General features: G+C 35.9%; 1 protein-coding gene across 2 annotated transcripts in view; it reads left to right on the top strand.

Annotated features, from left to right (window-relative positions):
• The first annotated feature begins 17,015 nt into the window (after positions 1-17,015).
• Positions 17,016-18,205, top strand: part of LOC149154712 (protein PIN-LIKES 7-like) — a 306,565-nt gene continuing 305,375 nt past the window's right edge. Inside the window, exons 1-2 of one of the 2 annotated variants that reach the window (XM_089440625.1) lie at positions 17,016-17,248; positions 17,654-17,890. In XM_089440625.1, coding sequence (XP_089296751.1) covers positions 17,756-17,890 — 135 coding nt within the window. In that variant the 5' untranslated portion in view covers positions 17,016-17,248; positions 17,654-17,755. Of the gene's footprint in view, positions 17,249-17,309; positions 17,473-17,653; positions 17,891-18,205 lie in introns of those variants that run through there. The other variant, XM_089440626.1, reaches the window with a different exon arrangement.

The raw sequence follows: 18,205 nt of genomic DNA, 5'->3' as shown, positions 1-18,205 counted from the left end.
GAGAGAAGGACGGAGCAAAGGGGGACAAAGAGGGAAGGGAATGAGGGAGAGACATCCATAGAGGGAAGGGATAGAGTGAGGGAGGAAGTGAAAGTCATATTGAATATTAGACTATTGAAGATTTGTGAAATGGTTAGTGGGCATTAATAGTTACCACAAAAACTACATACAAGCCTTCTTGTAAGATCTACAAACCCTAGAAACTAACTTTCCTCCTTGTGTGGCTGAAATGGGACTGTAAATCTGGTTGCTTGGGGTTCCACCTATTCACTCGCTGAAGTAAATGCCTCTCCAGGCCTAATATATACCTTCTGAGTGAAGTGGGCCAAATATATACCTTCTGAGTGAAGTGGGCTGAATATATGCCTTGTGAGTAAAGTGTTGGTAAATTTGCATATTGTACTAGATAGAATATGGAACTGGATTTTCCACCAGAGCTTTTATTGTGCTTCCTCTTCCTTCTACTACCAATGCTTTCAATGCCCTTATCTTTTACTCCACTCTTAAGTATACCCTTCCTTTTTACACCTCTTAAGTTATTTTTCTACTTGTCTTTTGGCTCTCCATACTGATCTTGGAAAAGATTAGCTTTGGTTTATCTAGCCTTATGGAAAATGATAACAATTTAAATATTTTGTTTTAGAAATTTGTTTTTATGCTCATTAATATTGGAGAGAAGTTTTCCTCAATTTTTGTACTTTTCATGAGTATTCTTAACCACATCATTATTCATCATTATTATGTGAAATTTTCTTTTGGCTCTCCATACTAATCCTGAAAAAGATTAACTTTGGTTTATCTAGCCTTATGGAAAATGATAACAAATTAATTATTTTGTTTTAGAAATTTGTTTTTATGCTCATAAATATTGGAGAGAAGTTTTCCTCAATTTTTGTACTTTTCATGAGTATTTTTAACCACATCATTATTCTGTGAAATTTAGTGATCTTTTATATCTCATGATTGAATTTATGCCTTATGGCATTTCCTTTGCAACATCTGGTGCAATTGCTAGTTGTAAAATTCACGTGTGATAATAATAGAGGCATCATGTCACTCACATATCACTATACTAGGGATATAAATATAAATGGGTATAAAAAATGTTAATGAAAATATGGATACCTACAATATCTAGTGAAAGTAGGGGTTTTTTAAATTGGGAAGGTGTATTGGGTTCGTATTGGTAGGGGATTAAATAAAGTTATTTTTAGAGGTATTTTCCAATATGTAGTCAAATTAAGGGTATTGTTTAGTATGCCACGAACGCATGTGCTATGTCAGAGGTTCATTGAGTGAAACCCTCGTGGTTTGACTTCTTGTGCTCTATTGTAGACCTATGGAAGAACTTTATATTTTTCTCCCCTTCCTGGAGCCACGATATTCTATATTTCCACTTCCATAATATTTCCTCATGTAAGCATCTTTCCCCCCATTTATTCAACAGCTCCAGTTCCTCTTTCCTTTTCGCATCTATATACCACTCTTGTTGAAAAGTGTGCAACAAGAAATGCTTGTTGAGAATGCAACAAGATGATGGAGCTTAGTGAAAAGAGTCGCCTTCACTAAGTGGGCCCGCATGCAAATTATGGCGCAAGTTCTATTTTTGATCCCAACATTGGTGATCACAGTGTGGGTGATCACAGTGTGGGTGACCACAGTGTGAATGATCACAGTGTGAGTGATCAAAGTCTATTTTTAGACTGGCTGTCAAAAATAGAAAAGCCAAATATTATTGTCTCATAATATTATTTGGACTATAAACTTGATCTTATTCTCTTGGAGCACTTCAGGATGAGCTACGGATGTGGTACATGCAGATCCCAGAGGGAAATACGTGGTTACCTATGGGATGACTAATATTTGCATGCAGGACTTCAGTTAGAACTCAAGTGAGTTGAGTTTAGTGGACTGGAGGTGCAGTTGATGGAGTTGTGTTCAGTTTAGCCTTGTTAAACTGGTTGTATTTAGTCTAACTGGAAAATAGACTAGAGATGAGTTGGGTGAATTAGTTATTAATTAATTCACAAGTTATTAACTCATAATGCAACTATAGAATACATCAATTAATTCAGTTGCATTTCAGTGCATGTTCAGTTCAGCAGGGACAGGTGTTAGAGGATCAGATTGCTATCAGTTGTGACTATAGTTGTGCATGATGATTTGCACAATCAGAGGGATTGAGTATGCCAATGAATTGGCCAATATCAAGAATTGTAGCTTGTGCTCACGTCCAACAGAGTGTGAGTGATTATTTGCAGGTCAAATACGAGTTTGGTAAGTCATTCTCATCAGTTCTTGAGCAGGTATTGAGCTGGAGAGGCAGGCAAGTAGTGGAATAGATTTGGGGACCAGATCTGAGCTGTATTGTGTGTAACAGGTGGAGCTGGTACTAGATTTCTTGTGATAAGAATTGTACTTTGTAATGTTACATGTTCTCAATCATTAATATATAGATAGTGTGGGGTTTTTAGCGAGATGCTTTCCCCGGGAAAATACTGTGTTGATATGTGTGATTGATGCCTTCTATGTGCGCCTGTGAATGTTTCTGCTTCTGTAAATTGATGATCAACGTAGAGGAGATTATGTATTATACATGTTCCGCTTATAATTGTATGATCAGGATAATCTCTGTGAATATGTGTTAAATTATTCAAAATTTCTACATGGTATCAGAGCTAGATTTGTAGAGAATTTGTAGGAAATTCCTACATGGTATCAGAGCGAGCTGATTTGTAGAAGAAGTTCTACATGATATCAGTGTTGTATTGATCATCAGATATATTATTTAGGAAGTGTTTACATTTTATTTCTTCAGGCAGAGTCTGTAATCGAGCCAGGTAGCCTCTGGATTCATCCTTCTTTTGGAAGGTGAGATATCCGGTGAATGCCCATACAGTCGATCTCTGTACAAGAAATACTTTGTTCTCACGAATTCTAGATCGAAAGCGGTTGAGTTTTTGAGCTAGTGGAATTCGAATTTAATTCCAAAGCAAGAGATAAAACTCAGAAACATTTAGTGTTAGAATGGAGACAGTATGCCCCAGTATCTCACGAAGTTCACCCAATGCCGGGATGAGCTGGGAAGTGTGGGGGTGACTGTCGGATGAGGATGGTGAGTCTAGCACTCCTTGACCTTCCTAAGAGTTGGCATAGCTACCAGGACTCGGTGAATGGAAGGGAGAAACTGCCAGGATGGGAGAGACTTTGGTCGGATCTTGTGTAGGAGGAGATTAGACGGTGCACCAGAGACAGTTCTTCATCTATGCATGATGAGGAGAACTGTGCCTTAGCGAGTAAGGCGAAGAAGGGGAAGGGGAAGGTTTCTCTTTCCGAATCTAGTTCTTCCAGTGATGGGAAGAAGGTTGACAAGTCGAAGGTGGGATGCTTTCATTGTCATGAGATTGGTTCACGGGTCAGGAACCTGTATGCTCTTAAGGTTCAAGATGCATGCAAAGCCTTGAGCAGCAAGGCAACTGATGGAGACTTGGTGGTTGAGAGGGAGGGTATATTACCTCTCAACATGCAGATCCAGAAGAAGTCTCAGACGATTGTGGAGGAGCCACAATTGGTGCAGTAGCTTCAGGAGGTTGTGGAGGAGCCACAACAGGGGAAGCTGAGAGGAGATCGAGTAGAGACATCTACTCATCCAGAGACCTCCAGTAGGGGGAAACTTCGAGCCAGGTAGGCTGAGGGATCGCATGTAGCCATACCTCCAAGTAGGAGGTGGGGTGATGTGGATTGATCGTCCCAAGGAGGAGGGAAAGGATCCTTGAGGTACCCAACCTCTTGGATGAGACCTTGCTACGGGAGCCCCATATGTGTAGTAGCAGGAACTGACTGATTGGGTAGAGACAAATGCGGATGGAGCGGCAGAGAGAGCGACAGTGCAGGGAATCCCAGGACATCACACAGCTAGCAGGCTGCAGTAATGCGAGAGGCACAAGTGTTTTGCACAGTGCTAGGTGGCACAGAGAGGTGTGCAATGGTGCAAGATGCATGGATATGTTACAGTAGCGCAGATGTCAGAGAGGGAGCACTTGTCAGCAGCAGGTAGAGCTTCAACATCAGAGGATGTTTCTAGCCCAACAGGGAGGTCAGTTGGGAGGTGCAGTGCGGATGCAATGCTGGGAGATAGAACCAGCAGCAGCACGGATGCAGTCAGAGATCAAAGTGACAGAGGCTAAAGCAGTCAGATACTGAAGAGCATAGAGATGCATAGTTTCAATCGACAGAGGCAATAGCAGTTAGAGACTTTGATGACAGAGCAAGTGGACCGGCCAGATGTGTTGCATGGAGAACATTCCAGAGTTATAGGATCGGGTTTGAGAGGAAGCCTTTCTTGTTGAGAGGGAGTGTTGAAAAGTGTGCAACAAGAAATGCTTGTTGAGAATGCAACAAGATGATGGAGCTTAGTGAAAAGAGTCACCTTCACTAAGTGGGCCCGCAGGCAAATTATGGCGCAAGTTCTATTTTTGATCCCAGCATGGGTGATCACAGTGTGGGTGATCACAGTGTGGGTGACCACAATGTGAGTGATCACAGTGTGAGTGATCAAAGTCTATTTTTAGACTGGCTGTCAAAAATAGAAAAGTCAAATATTATTGTCTCATAATAATATTTGGACTATAAACTTGATCTTATTCTCTTAGAGCACTTCAGGATGAGCTACGGATGTGGTACATGCAGATCCCAGAGGGAAATACGTGGTTACCTATGGGATGAATAATATTTTCATGCAGTACTTCAGTTAGAACTCAAGTGAGTTGAGTTTAGTGGACTGGAGGTGTAGTTGATGGAGTTGTGTTCAGTTTAGCCTTGTTAAATTGGTTGTATTTAGTATAGCTGGCAAATAGACTAGAGATGAGTTGGGTGAATTAGTTATTAATTAATTCACAGGTTATTAACTCATAATGCAACTATAGAATACATCAGTTAACTCAGTTGCATGTCAGTGCATGTTCAGTTCAGCAGGGACAGGTGTTAGAGGATCAGATTGCTATCAGTTTTGACTATAGCTGTGCATGATGAATTGCACAATCAGAGGGACTGAGTATGCCAATGAATTGGCCAATATCAAGAATTGTAGCATGTGCTCACGTCCAATAGAGTGTGAGTGATTATTTGCAGGTCAAATACGAGTTTGGTAAGCCATTCTCATCAGTTCTTGAGCAGGTATTGAGCTGGAGAGGCAGGCAAGCAGTGGAATAGATTTGGAGACCAGATTTGAGCTGTATTGTGTGTAACAGGTGGAGTTGGTACTAGATTGCTTGTGATAAGAATTGTAATTTGTAATGTTACATGTTCTCAATCATTAATATACAGATAGTGTGGGGTTTTTAGCGAGATGTTTTCCCCGAGAAAATACTGTGTTGATATGTGTGATTGATGCCTTCTATGTGTGCCTGTGAATGTTTCTGCTTCTGTAAATTGATGATCAACGTAGAGGAGATTATGTATTATACATGTTCCGCTTATAATTGTATGATCAGGATAATCTTTGTGAATATGTGTTAAATTATTCAAAATTTCTACAACTCTTCCATAAGCAATTTTTGTAGTTCCTCCATCTTCAAATCTATCTCGCTTTTTACCTGAAAGATATTACCAAACTCAATTTTATTCCAATTCTTGAGTTGGTTTGTAATATATCTCAACCTAGCTTGCATTATAAACATCTTGGCACCTCGGATTAGCAAGGGATCCATGTAGGAATTTACAAGGTAAGTTCCTTAGATAGAACACCAAAGCACACCACTCACAACCAGATCACAGATCAGTACACCGATATTCTTGACGTGGTTAAAAACCTCAAAGAGGGAAACAGTCCATAGCATGAGCCAACGCGGACACTTCAGGAAATTATTATTGTAAAAGAAATCAAATTTACATAAGCTTCTCTCATAAACGGTCACCTAAAAAATGACCCTCCATGCTCTTTAAATAGAGATCATGGACCAATCGGGTGCTAAGCCACGGATCAAGTGTCAGTAATACCAAGGAGAGAATGAACCGTCGGATCACTTAATGTCTAGAACATATCATGACCATCGGATTGTAATACAAAAATTACATACTAAAGAAACACACTTTACCTAACTATACACTAGACCAAGTTGTACTTAATTATTTCCTATGTGTCAGAATATCCTAACATCCCCCCTTAAGAACAACTTGGGATAGGATTGAAGGATGTACAAAGATGACATAATAGGAAAAGGACGGAGGCATTAGAGCCTATCCCCCCTTAGTGACAACTTCCTGAACTCCAACCATAAATCGAAGTTTAGTAAAATTCGCCTCTGTGAGAGCCTTTGTAAAGATTTTTGCAACTTGATCATCAGTTGAACAATATTTCACTTCACGAACATGGTCATGAATGAGCTTTCTGATGAAGTGCATGTGTAGTTCAATGTTTTTTTTGCGCTGATGTTGGAATGGATCTTTTCATAGTTGAATGGCACTTTTATTATCACACCAAACTGTAGTCGGATGTTGCTGCTAAAAATCAAACTTTGAAAGGATCTGACGAAGCCACAGGGCTTCCAGTCTAGCTTCAACGACGCCATGATACTCTTCTTCCCCTGAAGAAAGAGAAATGGCACTTTATTTCTTGCAAACCCGTGTAATAGGTCCAAAACCAAGAGTGAATACATAACTTGTAGTAGACTTCCAATCATCAGGGTCACCAGCCCAATCATAATCAGTGAAACCAACCAATAGAGGAGATTCTTCTGCACTGTAATGAATCCCAAACTGAATTGTACCTCGAACATAACGAAGTATTATTTTAGCTTCTTTCCAATGAATTTCATGTGGGTTTTTCATAAGTTGAGAAATAATGCCAACAACAAAGGAAAGGTCAGGATGAGTATGGGTCAGATACAAAAGTTTTCCAACAAGTTGATGGTATAAGGTAGCATCAACTTCAGGGAACATACAAGTGACTGAAATTTTGGCTCCAGATTGAAAGGGAGAAGGGGTTGGCTTACAGTCTTCCATGTGAAAGTGGTGTAGAAGATCGCAAGCATACCTAGACTGGGAAAGGGAAATATCTTCTTTGGATTGCAAGACTTGAAGACCAAGAAAATAATGCAAGTGTCCTAAGTATGTCATTTGAAGCTGCTTTTTAAGGTTGTACTTCACATGGTTTATAAGGTTTGGATCACTACTAGTAAGGATAATATCATCAACATAAATAAAAATAATGATAAGAGACTTACCCACTTTCTTGGTGTAGACAGTATTGTCATAGTGACACCTAGAAAAGCCTATATCTAAAAGAAATCTATCCATTTTGGCATACCAAGCTTGAGGGGCTTGCTTGAGACCATAAAGATATTTCTTAAGCCGACATACAAGGCTGGAGTGTATTTGTATAAAGCCAAGAGGTTGTTCAATATAGATTTTTTCATGCAAGTCCCCATGCAAGAAGGTAGATTTAACATCCATCTAATGGACTTCCCATTTGAAAGAGGCAACAAGGGAAAGAACAAGGCAGATAGAGTTCATTTTGGCAACAGGGGAGAAGGTTTAAGTATAGTCAATGCCTTCAACTTGTGAAAAACCCTTAGCAACAAGACGAGATTTATGTTTATCAACTTTTTCATATGGTCCAAACTTGGTTCTGTAAACCCATTTGCATCTAACAAGTTTTCGTCCCTTTGGAAGAGGAACAAGATCCCATGTATCATTTTCCAATAATGAACAATATTCTTCATTCATAGATGTGTCCCAATCTGGATGGCCTGAAGCTTCTGCAAAGGTGTGAGGATCATAATTCGCTGAAGCTTGAGCCAGTAAAGAAGAGGCTCTATTGAACTAAGAACATGTATGACATTGATTTGTAGGATCACCCGCAAGAGCAATTGTTTCATCGCGAGTAGCGCGAACCCATTTTTGAAGTTGAGGAGCTGACGAAGGATCCCGAGAAGGTGGGGGAGAATTTTCATCCTCACTGCCATCATCTGAAGAAGGAATATTTTCAGAAGTAGAAGGGATAGAGAGAGGTGGCACATCCGCCAAACTAGGCTCGTAGGCCGATATATTTTCAGGAAACTTTACATCTCTTCTAATGATAACATTTTTGGATTTAGGTTGAGGAATTCTATATCCTTTGACATCTTTAGAATATTCAACAAAAATAAATTTTTCACTCTTACGTTCTAAAGCTTTATGTTTCTCATCTGGAATATGGGCCCATGTTTCACTTCCAAAAACACGAAAGTGACTTACATCTGGCTTAATTGAGCTCCATGCTTCTTCTGGAGTGATATTCTTTAAAACCTTAGTAGGAGTGTGGTTTACTATGTAATTTACATAGTTAAATGTTTCTGCCCAAAAATTAAGACTAAGTCCTTTAGATTGAAGCATACAATTAGTCATTTCCTTTAAGGTGTGATGCTTCCTTTTAGCTACACCATTTTGCTAGGGAGTATATGGAACAATATGTTGCAATTGAATTCCATGGTCAGTGCAAAAGTTGGTGAATTTTTTGCTAACATATTCTCCGCCATTATCGGATCTTAGCTTAAGAATTTTATGTCTAAATTGTTTCTCAACAAAGGCCTTAAAGGCCAAGAACATGTTAAAGACTTCACTCTTGATTTTTAAGAAGTATACCCAAGTGCGTCTAAAGAAATCATCAATGAAAGTTAGGAAATACTTGTATCCAAAGAATGAAACAACTAGAAGTGGACCACATAAATCACTATGCACAAGATGTAAAGGGGTTGAGGCGTGCCAAGAGGCACGTTTTTCAAAACTATCTCGATAATTTTTTCTGAGTACACATCTGGAACAAACACCATCTCTGCAAGATACCATAAGAAGACCTATCACCATATTTTATTTACATAGATTTTGAAGGGAGTGATAGTTTAAGTGACAAAATCGCTCATGCCAAAGTTTGCCCACTTCATTATTATGAGCAACAAATACCGAGGGAAGAGTTGATGACCCAAAGTTGTTAAACTTATACAACCTTGTAGAATCATTAACAATGCCAGTAGCTAAAATCTATCTAGGATCTCTTAGGTCCTTAATTACAACATCATGAGGTGAAAATTCAACAGTTTACCTTCACCTGAATGAGTTATCTGATATACAAATAGAAGGTTGCAGGATAAGGTAGGAACACATAATACATCATTAAATTGACCACTGTCTAGATGAATAGTTCCAGCCCCTACAACACTAATAGATCTATCATCACCAACATATATATTTTTGGTGTTACAATTATTTAAAGAAGAAAACATGTCTTTGTTTTTGTCCATGTGATAAGAAGCTCCAGAATCAATGAGTCACTCATGAGAATGAGAAGAAGAAGATACATTTATTGTATAACCATACTGAGATGCTTGACAACCACATGCAGAAATTGTTATTTCTGGAGATGAAGTTGAAGTTGAAGAGTTCTCGAAATGGATGTTATGCTTCTTCATTGCTGCTTCCAAGGCTTCCATATTCTTAAAGCATTTGGATTCTAAGTGGCCATCACGATTACAAAATTTGCAATGTATATCAGTCTTCTTCCCTTTATTTTTAGTTGCCTTATCATTTTGTTGAGTTGATTTTTCATTTTGAGACTGAAATGGCTTAGGACCCTTGTTTGTTTTAGGACCATTCTTTTTAGTATTTTGCTTCTTATGATTCTTTGAACTTGGATGTTGTTGGGCTGGTAAGGCTTTCTTAGAAGAGTTTCCAGTATTAAGAAGACCAAGATGTAAGAGTTTTTCTTGTTCTCTTATTAAAGAATCACAAAAGGCATCAAAAGAGGGGGACTTGTAGTCTTGTCGTTGAGAAATAAAGGCTTCTCTAGTAGAATGGAAGGTGGAAACAAACACAGAGTAGGTTGGTCCAAACTTGGTAAGAATGGAATAGATAAGGCTACCATCTTCTTTCTTAACCTTAACACCTTCCAAGAGAAGTCTAAGGGTCTTGAACTTGGACAAAATATCTTCAATGGAAGAATAAATATTGGGGTCCAATGTAGGCAACTCATTTTCGAGTTGATGGGCTCTAATTTCATTTTTAATTCCAAAAACTTTATTGATTTGCTTCATTGCTTCATCAAGGGTATCAATTTCTACGATATGGAATCTAAGGTATGGAGAAATAGACATCCCTATCAACCCACGCTTTTGACCTTGCTTATTTTCCCATTTGGCTTGCTATCTTCATCTTTAGATTTAGACTCTTGGCATGAGGCTATTCTATAAATACCTTTACATTTAAGTAAATCCAAAATGTAGGATAACCATTGGAAGTAGTTGGTGTTGTCAAGAATAACTAGGCACATACTTTCCATTTTAAAAGAAACTGAAGTTGTAGATGTTGAAACTAAGTGTTCTAATGGAAATATCTCGAAAAATTAGGCCGATTAAAAAAAACGGCTTCCGGATGAAGAAGTTATGGCTTTTTGAAGAAAAGTTATTGAAGATGTCGACAAACTACACAAATGTTGGGAAGTGAATGATAATGTTATATTTAAACCCACACCCCCCACCTTTCCAAATTTAATCTAATTAACTCACTTTAAGAAAAGATTACTTTATGTGACCCACTTTTATAAATGAGTGAAAGTCACTTTTACAATGGTACTTTCTGAACTATCCACTAAATTGTAACTTAAATAAAAGATAAAGTGACTTTAGAATTATAAGTGACTCAGTTTTTATAATGGGTGAGAATATTTTTACATAAAGTATATTTAAAAAATAAATTACATGTGCTTTTGAAAAAGTAACTCAACAAAAAAAAAGACTTGAACCCAAGACTTCTATTCTCATAAAGCAACTTTGGACCAAGTGAGCTAGTTTAAAAAGCTAGTAATTTTTGGAAAGGAGGAACTTTTTTTTTTGCTCACTAAAGCTTTGGAGTGCGTGCTTACTTGAAAACCCCTTTTTTGCCTACAAAACAAAAAACCAACCACACAAACCAAAACGAACACGCAAAAGAAATCCAAGCCTTGCGGCTTAAAGTTAGATTTCGATGGAAACTATATATTTTCCTCAACATTTCTAGTTTTTCGAGATCGCACTAAAGCGCAACAGAAAAGAGCATACACATGAGAAAAATCCTTTCTTTCTGTTTCTGATTTGCCCAAATCGTACAAAGTTGTGGAGGAAAGAGCATACGCAAAAATGAAAGATATAGATCCGGTAATAGAAAAAATATAGAGGACTATATACTGAAATAAACAAAGAGATAAATAACTATAACTACAAATAAAGATTGTATGCCTCCAGATTTTAAAAGTGACGTAGCTAGGGCTACTAGAAACCTTTTCACATGAAATGAAAGGGGTTCCTCACTGGAACAGATGCTCTTAACACAATAGAGCGGCCCTCTCAACCCAAAAGCAGTCAAAAACAATATATCTATGAAACGATAGTCAGTTACAGCCTTACCGGCTTCGGATTTGGATCACCAATCGATGCAACCCTTGAACATCTCTGATATCATGTAGAAATTTATGGGGTAAGCTCCTTAGATAGAACACCAAAGGACACCGCTCATAATGAGATCATAGATCAGTACACCATTATTCTTGATGTGATTAAAACCATCAAAGAGGGAAATAATCCATGGCCTAAGCCAATGTAGCCACTTCACAATTTATTAATGTAAAAGAAAGAAAATTTACATAAGATTCTCTCATAAACGGTCACCATACAAATGACCCTCTATGCTCTTTAAATAGAGATCATGGACCAATCGAGTGTTAAGCCACGAATCAAGTGTCGGTAATAGTAAGGAGAGAATGAACCATCAGATCACTTCATGTCCAGAACATATCGTGACCATCAGATTGAAAATTTAAAAAAGTACATACTAAAGAAACAATATTTACCTGACTATACACTAGATCAAGTTGTACTTAATTATTTCCTATGTGTCGGAATATCCTAACAATCCAACCACCATTTCTTAATGTTCTCCATAAAAGGGCTGATTTATTCAGAATGAATCAAAACTAAATGATCTGTTTTTAGGATTTCCTAACACTACAACCGCTAACACCACCGAAAAATGATCAGAACCCCCACAGGGGAGAATAGTTTACTCTATGTCTATCCCTTACAACAGCAGATCCTCGGATATTAGGAATCTATCTAGCCTCAAGGCTACTTGATGCTCCCCTCCTCATTTATTACTCCAGGTGAAGATCCCATTACCTGTCTCAATGTCTATCAATTTTCTTCTTTAATGAACCTCATGAAGACCTCAAAGTCTCTGTCTATTCACCTCAAGCCCCCCTTCTTTTTTTCCAATGAGGTGAGCATATTGAAATCTCCCCCTATAATCTAGGGATGGTTCGACTTTCTTCTCCTTAGATTCTTCAAGGCCTGAATGAAGCTTAACTTTTCATCAATCCTCTGCGATCCATAGACATTCGTAAGTAGAATGGACCTGAGAGCACCTATTATCTACATCTCTAGAGAAAGGAAGAATCTATTATGCAGCTATTAGGAGCATTATCTATGGATTCCACCGGATGAATAATCCTCCTATGCTACTTTGAGCTTTAGCATCTAGGTAACTAAATATTTTGCCTAACTTCCTATCAATTTCCTTCATCTTATATGTTCTACACTTCATTTCTTGTATGAATATCAAATCCGACTTTTCCATTTTGATCTTCTTCTTTAACAATATTTGTTTTCTCGGGCTATTCATGACTCTTGCATTCCGAATGATAATTTTCATATTTAACTAGGGGGTTAAGGGGTGAGCTTAAAGTTATCATCTTACTTGAGTTAATCAAAATTTCTCCAAGCTCTTGAAAGGACACGTTGTTTAACTTTCTTCCTCGTTTCCTTCTAGTTTTCTTCGTACCTAAGGGGGTATGGGATTCAAGCACCCTAATACCCAACTCCCCAATTTTCCCGTGTGATCACTTCAGCCCACAAATTTTTTCATCCTCTTGCATAAGGTAGAGGTATTGGATATGATCCACCCGTTCCACTGGAATTACATCTAATCCCTTCTTTCTCCATTGTTATAACATATTTTTCATATCCATTCGCTCCCTTTCCACTCTTTTCTGAAGATCGGGGTCCTTAGTACCTGCCTCACTAGTGTCATTTCAGAATCCCCTTCGAAGTCTTTCCCCATGTTAGGAATTTCCATGCTTTTAGCAAGGTCTTCCTATACCTCCATTATGCCTTTTGTTCTGTGATACTTTAGATTTTTCGTTTTATCTCCTTCATTCTAGTCTTCCTTAGGTTCCATTTGTGAGAGAACACTGAAACTATTCTTTGACGTTGCTCTCCCCCCTTGATTTCGTTGTTGTTGTCTCCTGTTAGCACATCCTTTCGTATTTAGTTTTACAAATCTTTCAACATCTTTCTGCTCATGTTCCTTATGTTTATCCTAGGATCCGTTCAGGGGGCAATCTTTAATCAGATGTCCATGCTAGTGGCGGTGCCTACATCTAAAGGGAATTTTTTCATAGCCAATGGGATACAACCATACTTTGTCTCGAAATTCCAACCAGATCACTTTCGATAATGCTCTAGATACATCCATCTCCATTACAGATCCTTGCAAACGAAGTGTATCTACGTTGTAGGTTTGCATCTGAAATATTTACAAACTTTCCCAGGTTATCACCTATAAGCTTAAGAGTCGATGGTAACCAATAATCCATGGGAAGAGAGTAAATCCTAACCCACATAGGAAAATTTGTGAATGTCCCTTTTTTAGGGGTGAAATTATCCTTCCATGGTCACATATACAACCCAACAGAGGCAAGGAAATAAGGCCCCCCATCAAACACTCGATCTTTGTCCTCCAAGTTTGCAAATGCCACTGTAAAAAAACCCTTTTGACCTCAAGTGCAGTTCTATCTCACCACACAACTTCCAATAATGTGTAATCCAATCGCACAAAGCTTTCTTTGTAGGCCACAATCCCATAAACTTGCAGATTGACCGCATACATATGCATACAATCTCTGAACGCCTGGGTTTTAGGGTTTGTAATAATGACCTTTGGGATTACCATCATCTTGGGCTTGCATGGACCATTCCCATTAGCCCCTTTCATTTTTTGCTCCTTATCTGATTGGTCTTATATCATACCTTTATCCTTGCCTTTTTTATGACCATTCAAACCTTGTTTACCAATCTCACCTACTCCTTGACTCGTTCCTTCCAACCCATATGCTGAAATTTTGACTCCTCCCCTGGAACCTTTTCCTTTGTCTACTACCATATTTTTGTCCCCCTCGGGACATCGTTCTCGCCATAACCCTACCTGCAAAATTTTTCCTGAAAATCCCAGCTTCCCTTAGATGTAATCTCCATATATGAGAGGCATATTGAAATTTAACTCTTCCTTGAAATCATTTGACCAAATTCCTCCAATAAATTGACGTCAAAAAGTGAATGTTTGTCTCTCAAATTAGTGTTGCTAAAAATGTGTTTTTTTTCATATTTTTTATTTTTTCCATATCGTATTTTCTTTTTTTTTTAATATAATATAAATGAAGTTGTTAACCAAAAAAACTTTGGAAAATTGAAAATAAAAAATCATGAGATAAAATAAAAGTGAGTATATGTATATATGTATATATATATATATATATATATATATATATATATATATATAATTTGTTTTTTTTTTTTTTGAGTGGAGTGGGATTCTAATCTAACTTAAATATAGAATAAAAGTTGGTATAAGCATAATTTTTTTTTTGAGTTTGTGAAGATTATATGTTATATATGTTGGTGTACTTTTAAATAAAGAATATAATTTGTTTTTTTCTTTTAGCATTTTTCTTTTAACTTTTTTTAATTGAGTATGATTTTAATCTAACTTAAATATTTTTCAAATAATTTAAAATTTGTATTTTTATATATTTATATTTTAATAAATGAAACTATAAATGTGAAATTATAATTTATATAAATTTATTATAATTAATTTTAAAAATCACAATTTAAAAGAATATATTTTTTTTTTTTATATTTAATAAATTTGAAATTAAATAAATTTACAATAATATAATTAATTATTAAAATAATTAATTAAAATATAGATAAAGTGAGTTTTGGAAGTATGTTAGGGCAAGTACAATAATGAAAGGAATTGTGACCACTATAATAATGAAAGGAATTGTGACCACTATAATAATGAGAGGAAATGGGTCTTATCATGAATGTAATGCACCTCTCCTCTATTTTATTTTTCGTTTTATTAGGAAAGTGAGCTGTGGAACTATGAGAGGACAAGTACAATAATGAAAGAAGTTATAACCACATAATAATGAGAGGAATTGGGTTTTATCTCACATGTATGTAATGCAACTCCCCTCTGTGGTTTTTAAAATGTGTGTAAGAGTGGACAAGAAAGGACCACACCTTGTAGACTTAAAATGTGTGTAGAGTGGACAAGAAAGGACCACACCTTGTAGACTTAATAATGGAAAAGTGACCAAAAGCAAACAACCCTCAATTATCTCAGCTGAAACATTTTCTATTTGATGATGTATAAAGTTTTAAAATAATGTTACTGAAACATTTATTTAAGTTCAAACAAAAAGTTTTTATTTTTGAAAAAAAAAAAATATTTAAAATTTAAATTGAAAAATACATCATTTAAATTTTCATAAAATAAATTTTCAATATCAAATATTAAAAAAATTAAACTTAATTCACTTTTTATTTTTATTCAATTGTGTTCACAAAAAAATTCTTTGACCGGACCAACCACATAAATAAAATTCGTACTAGCAAAAAAAACTATTGTATATTTTTTATTTCTTATTTTATAATTTTTAAAACTATTGCATATAAAAAAATATTTAATTTTATTTTAAATATTAAAAAATTAGTTTCCTAATATTAAATAAATAACCCATTTAAATTTAAAATAAAAATATCATAATTATTTATTATTAAATAGATAACATATCCGTATTGCTTTTAAATTTATAGTTTAAAAAATATGATATATTTTTTATTTATTTAATATTTTATAATTTTTAAAATAATTCTATATTAACTTTACATTTAATTATACTTAAATAAAAAGATATATCATTTCATAAATGGAATTGAAAATGATGTATTTAAATTTAATAATAAAAAATATTAAAAATATTTATTTAATTATTTATTTTTTATTTTATTTTTTATATAATGTGTATTTTTTTATTATAATTAATTTTTATTGATGATGATGATGATGGTGGTTAATATTCGCTGAGACTAAACAATGGTCTATCTGACCTAAAAAAACAAATTATTTATTTTGATTTAAGATTTTATTCCTATGCTCAAAAAGCTTGGAGAGAAGCCTCCCGAGGTCACTATAATTTTGACATTGTAAAAGGCTAGGAAGATCAGTATTGTAACAAAGATTGTGAAACTGAGATCTAATGAAAATCAGTATTATTAGCATTATTATTATTATTATAAGAAGAAAATGGGTATAGACTGACCTAGGACACATTATTGTATTTGCTTATATTATGACCATTTATTTATTTACTATATAAACAAATGTATGACAATATGGAAACATATAGTTTGAAAAATATATTATTAAATAATAAAACAGATTTTTTTTTTTGACAAAAATATTATATAGACAAATGTATAACAATATGGAAAGATATAGTTTGAAAAATGTACTGGTATATAATATAAACCAGGTTTTTTTCTTAAAAAAAATATTAATAAATAATTTGTAAAAATAAATATTAATGAATAGTTTATTTTAGGATAGACTAAATTGAGTGTGTGTTTCTCGAATATTGCATAATTTGATTCAAAAGTCTTAATCTCAGAATAATAAATAATTTTAACCAAAACTTTAAATTTATATAATATTTTTTTTGATTGCGAAAAATGAAAAAATGTAATGATAATTAAATTAACTTCCATGAAAACACCAAAAAGGCCGAGCACGATCAACATGTGGTATCCAAATGACGTCATCAACACCATCACTGCTTGTATTACATAATGCAGTGGTATATCAATATAGCTATGCTGGATTGAGCTCCACATTTTTTTCAAAGGAGGGACCCCAAGGAATGGCCTGGTTTCCGTCGCGGCCCGGAAAAACCTCCAATCTGTACAACTGATATCCGTACAATTTAGCTCCACATTTTTGTTAAAGCTGCTCTGCTCCACCTGCTCCATACAGAAAGCATCTTCTTCAATCATGGTGCCTGTAGCAGCTTCTCTGGGATTCGAACAGATTTCTGATAATCTGTTGTATTTACATCCAGGTACGAAACACAAATGGCTGTGGCCAATTCGCTCGCCACTTATTGTTAAGTCATGTGCTCACGATCTTCAATTAAAGTGCGTCATGTGTTGAGGATCTTCAATTAAAGTGCATTCATGGAATGTATGTAGAGTTTTACAGTTTCATTGATCTGGGATAGATCTTACAATTGAATGAACATTCCAGAGCGCCGAGGAATCATTCATTTTGGTTCTGTTGATCTTAGTAATGTCCAGCGCTTCTTGATTTTTCTATCTTTACTGAAATGCTGGCATAATTTTCAAAATTTTCCTTAGGTTTTTTATCTCCTGTTCAGGCTGCTCAGATTTTTGCTGTCTTCGGCCATGAGATGTTGTCAAGTCCTTCCTTGCTGAGCAAGATTTAATTTGCTGTATTGTATTTGCAGGCGGGTTACTAGCCATGCCTTATATTTGAGAAAGAAAGTGATCTTGTGATCGTCAGCCAGGCGCTCAATATCAAAGCAGTAAGCTAGAAAGATCGATCGATCATGGCGTTCTTGGCTCTGCTGGAAGTGGCGTCCATGCCGGTTCTGCGGATTCTGCTAATCAGCGGCCTCGGGGCCTTTCTCGCAACTTCTTACGTGGATGTTCTTACTGCGGATGCCCGTAAGCATGTGAATAAGGTTAGTATGAAAAGCCTTAGTCCTCTGTGAGGTCACTAGTTCGATTCTTGTGGAGTTTGGTTAGTATGAAAAACCTTAGTACTCTGTGAGGTTACTAGTTCGATTCTTGTGGAGTTTGATTTCGCGTTGCAGGTTACTTAAATTGATCTTTGTTTAATTTGGAATGAAGTATGTCAATTGACAGAGACTATGACTGTTTAATGTTTATTTATGGATTTGGATTGAAAGTGTGTGGTATGGATGGGCTGAGGTACAAAATGTAGAAAAACAGCTTTGTTGGGAAACAGTATTTCTCGTCTTCTATGATCAACATTG

The sequence above is a fragment of the Pinus tabuliformis genome, chromosome 9 (assembly GCF_031772625.1).
Source record: "Pinus tabuliformis cultivar Carrire ecotype Pingquan chromosome 9, CPIR1, whole genome shotgun sequence".
Lineage (NCBI taxonomy): Eukaryota > Viridiplantae > Streptophyta > Pinopsida > Pinales > Pinaceae > Pinus > Pinus tabuliformis.
The sequence above is the reverse complement of the archived record's forward strand: the minus strand, read 5'-3'. Positions and strand labels throughout refer to the sequence as shown.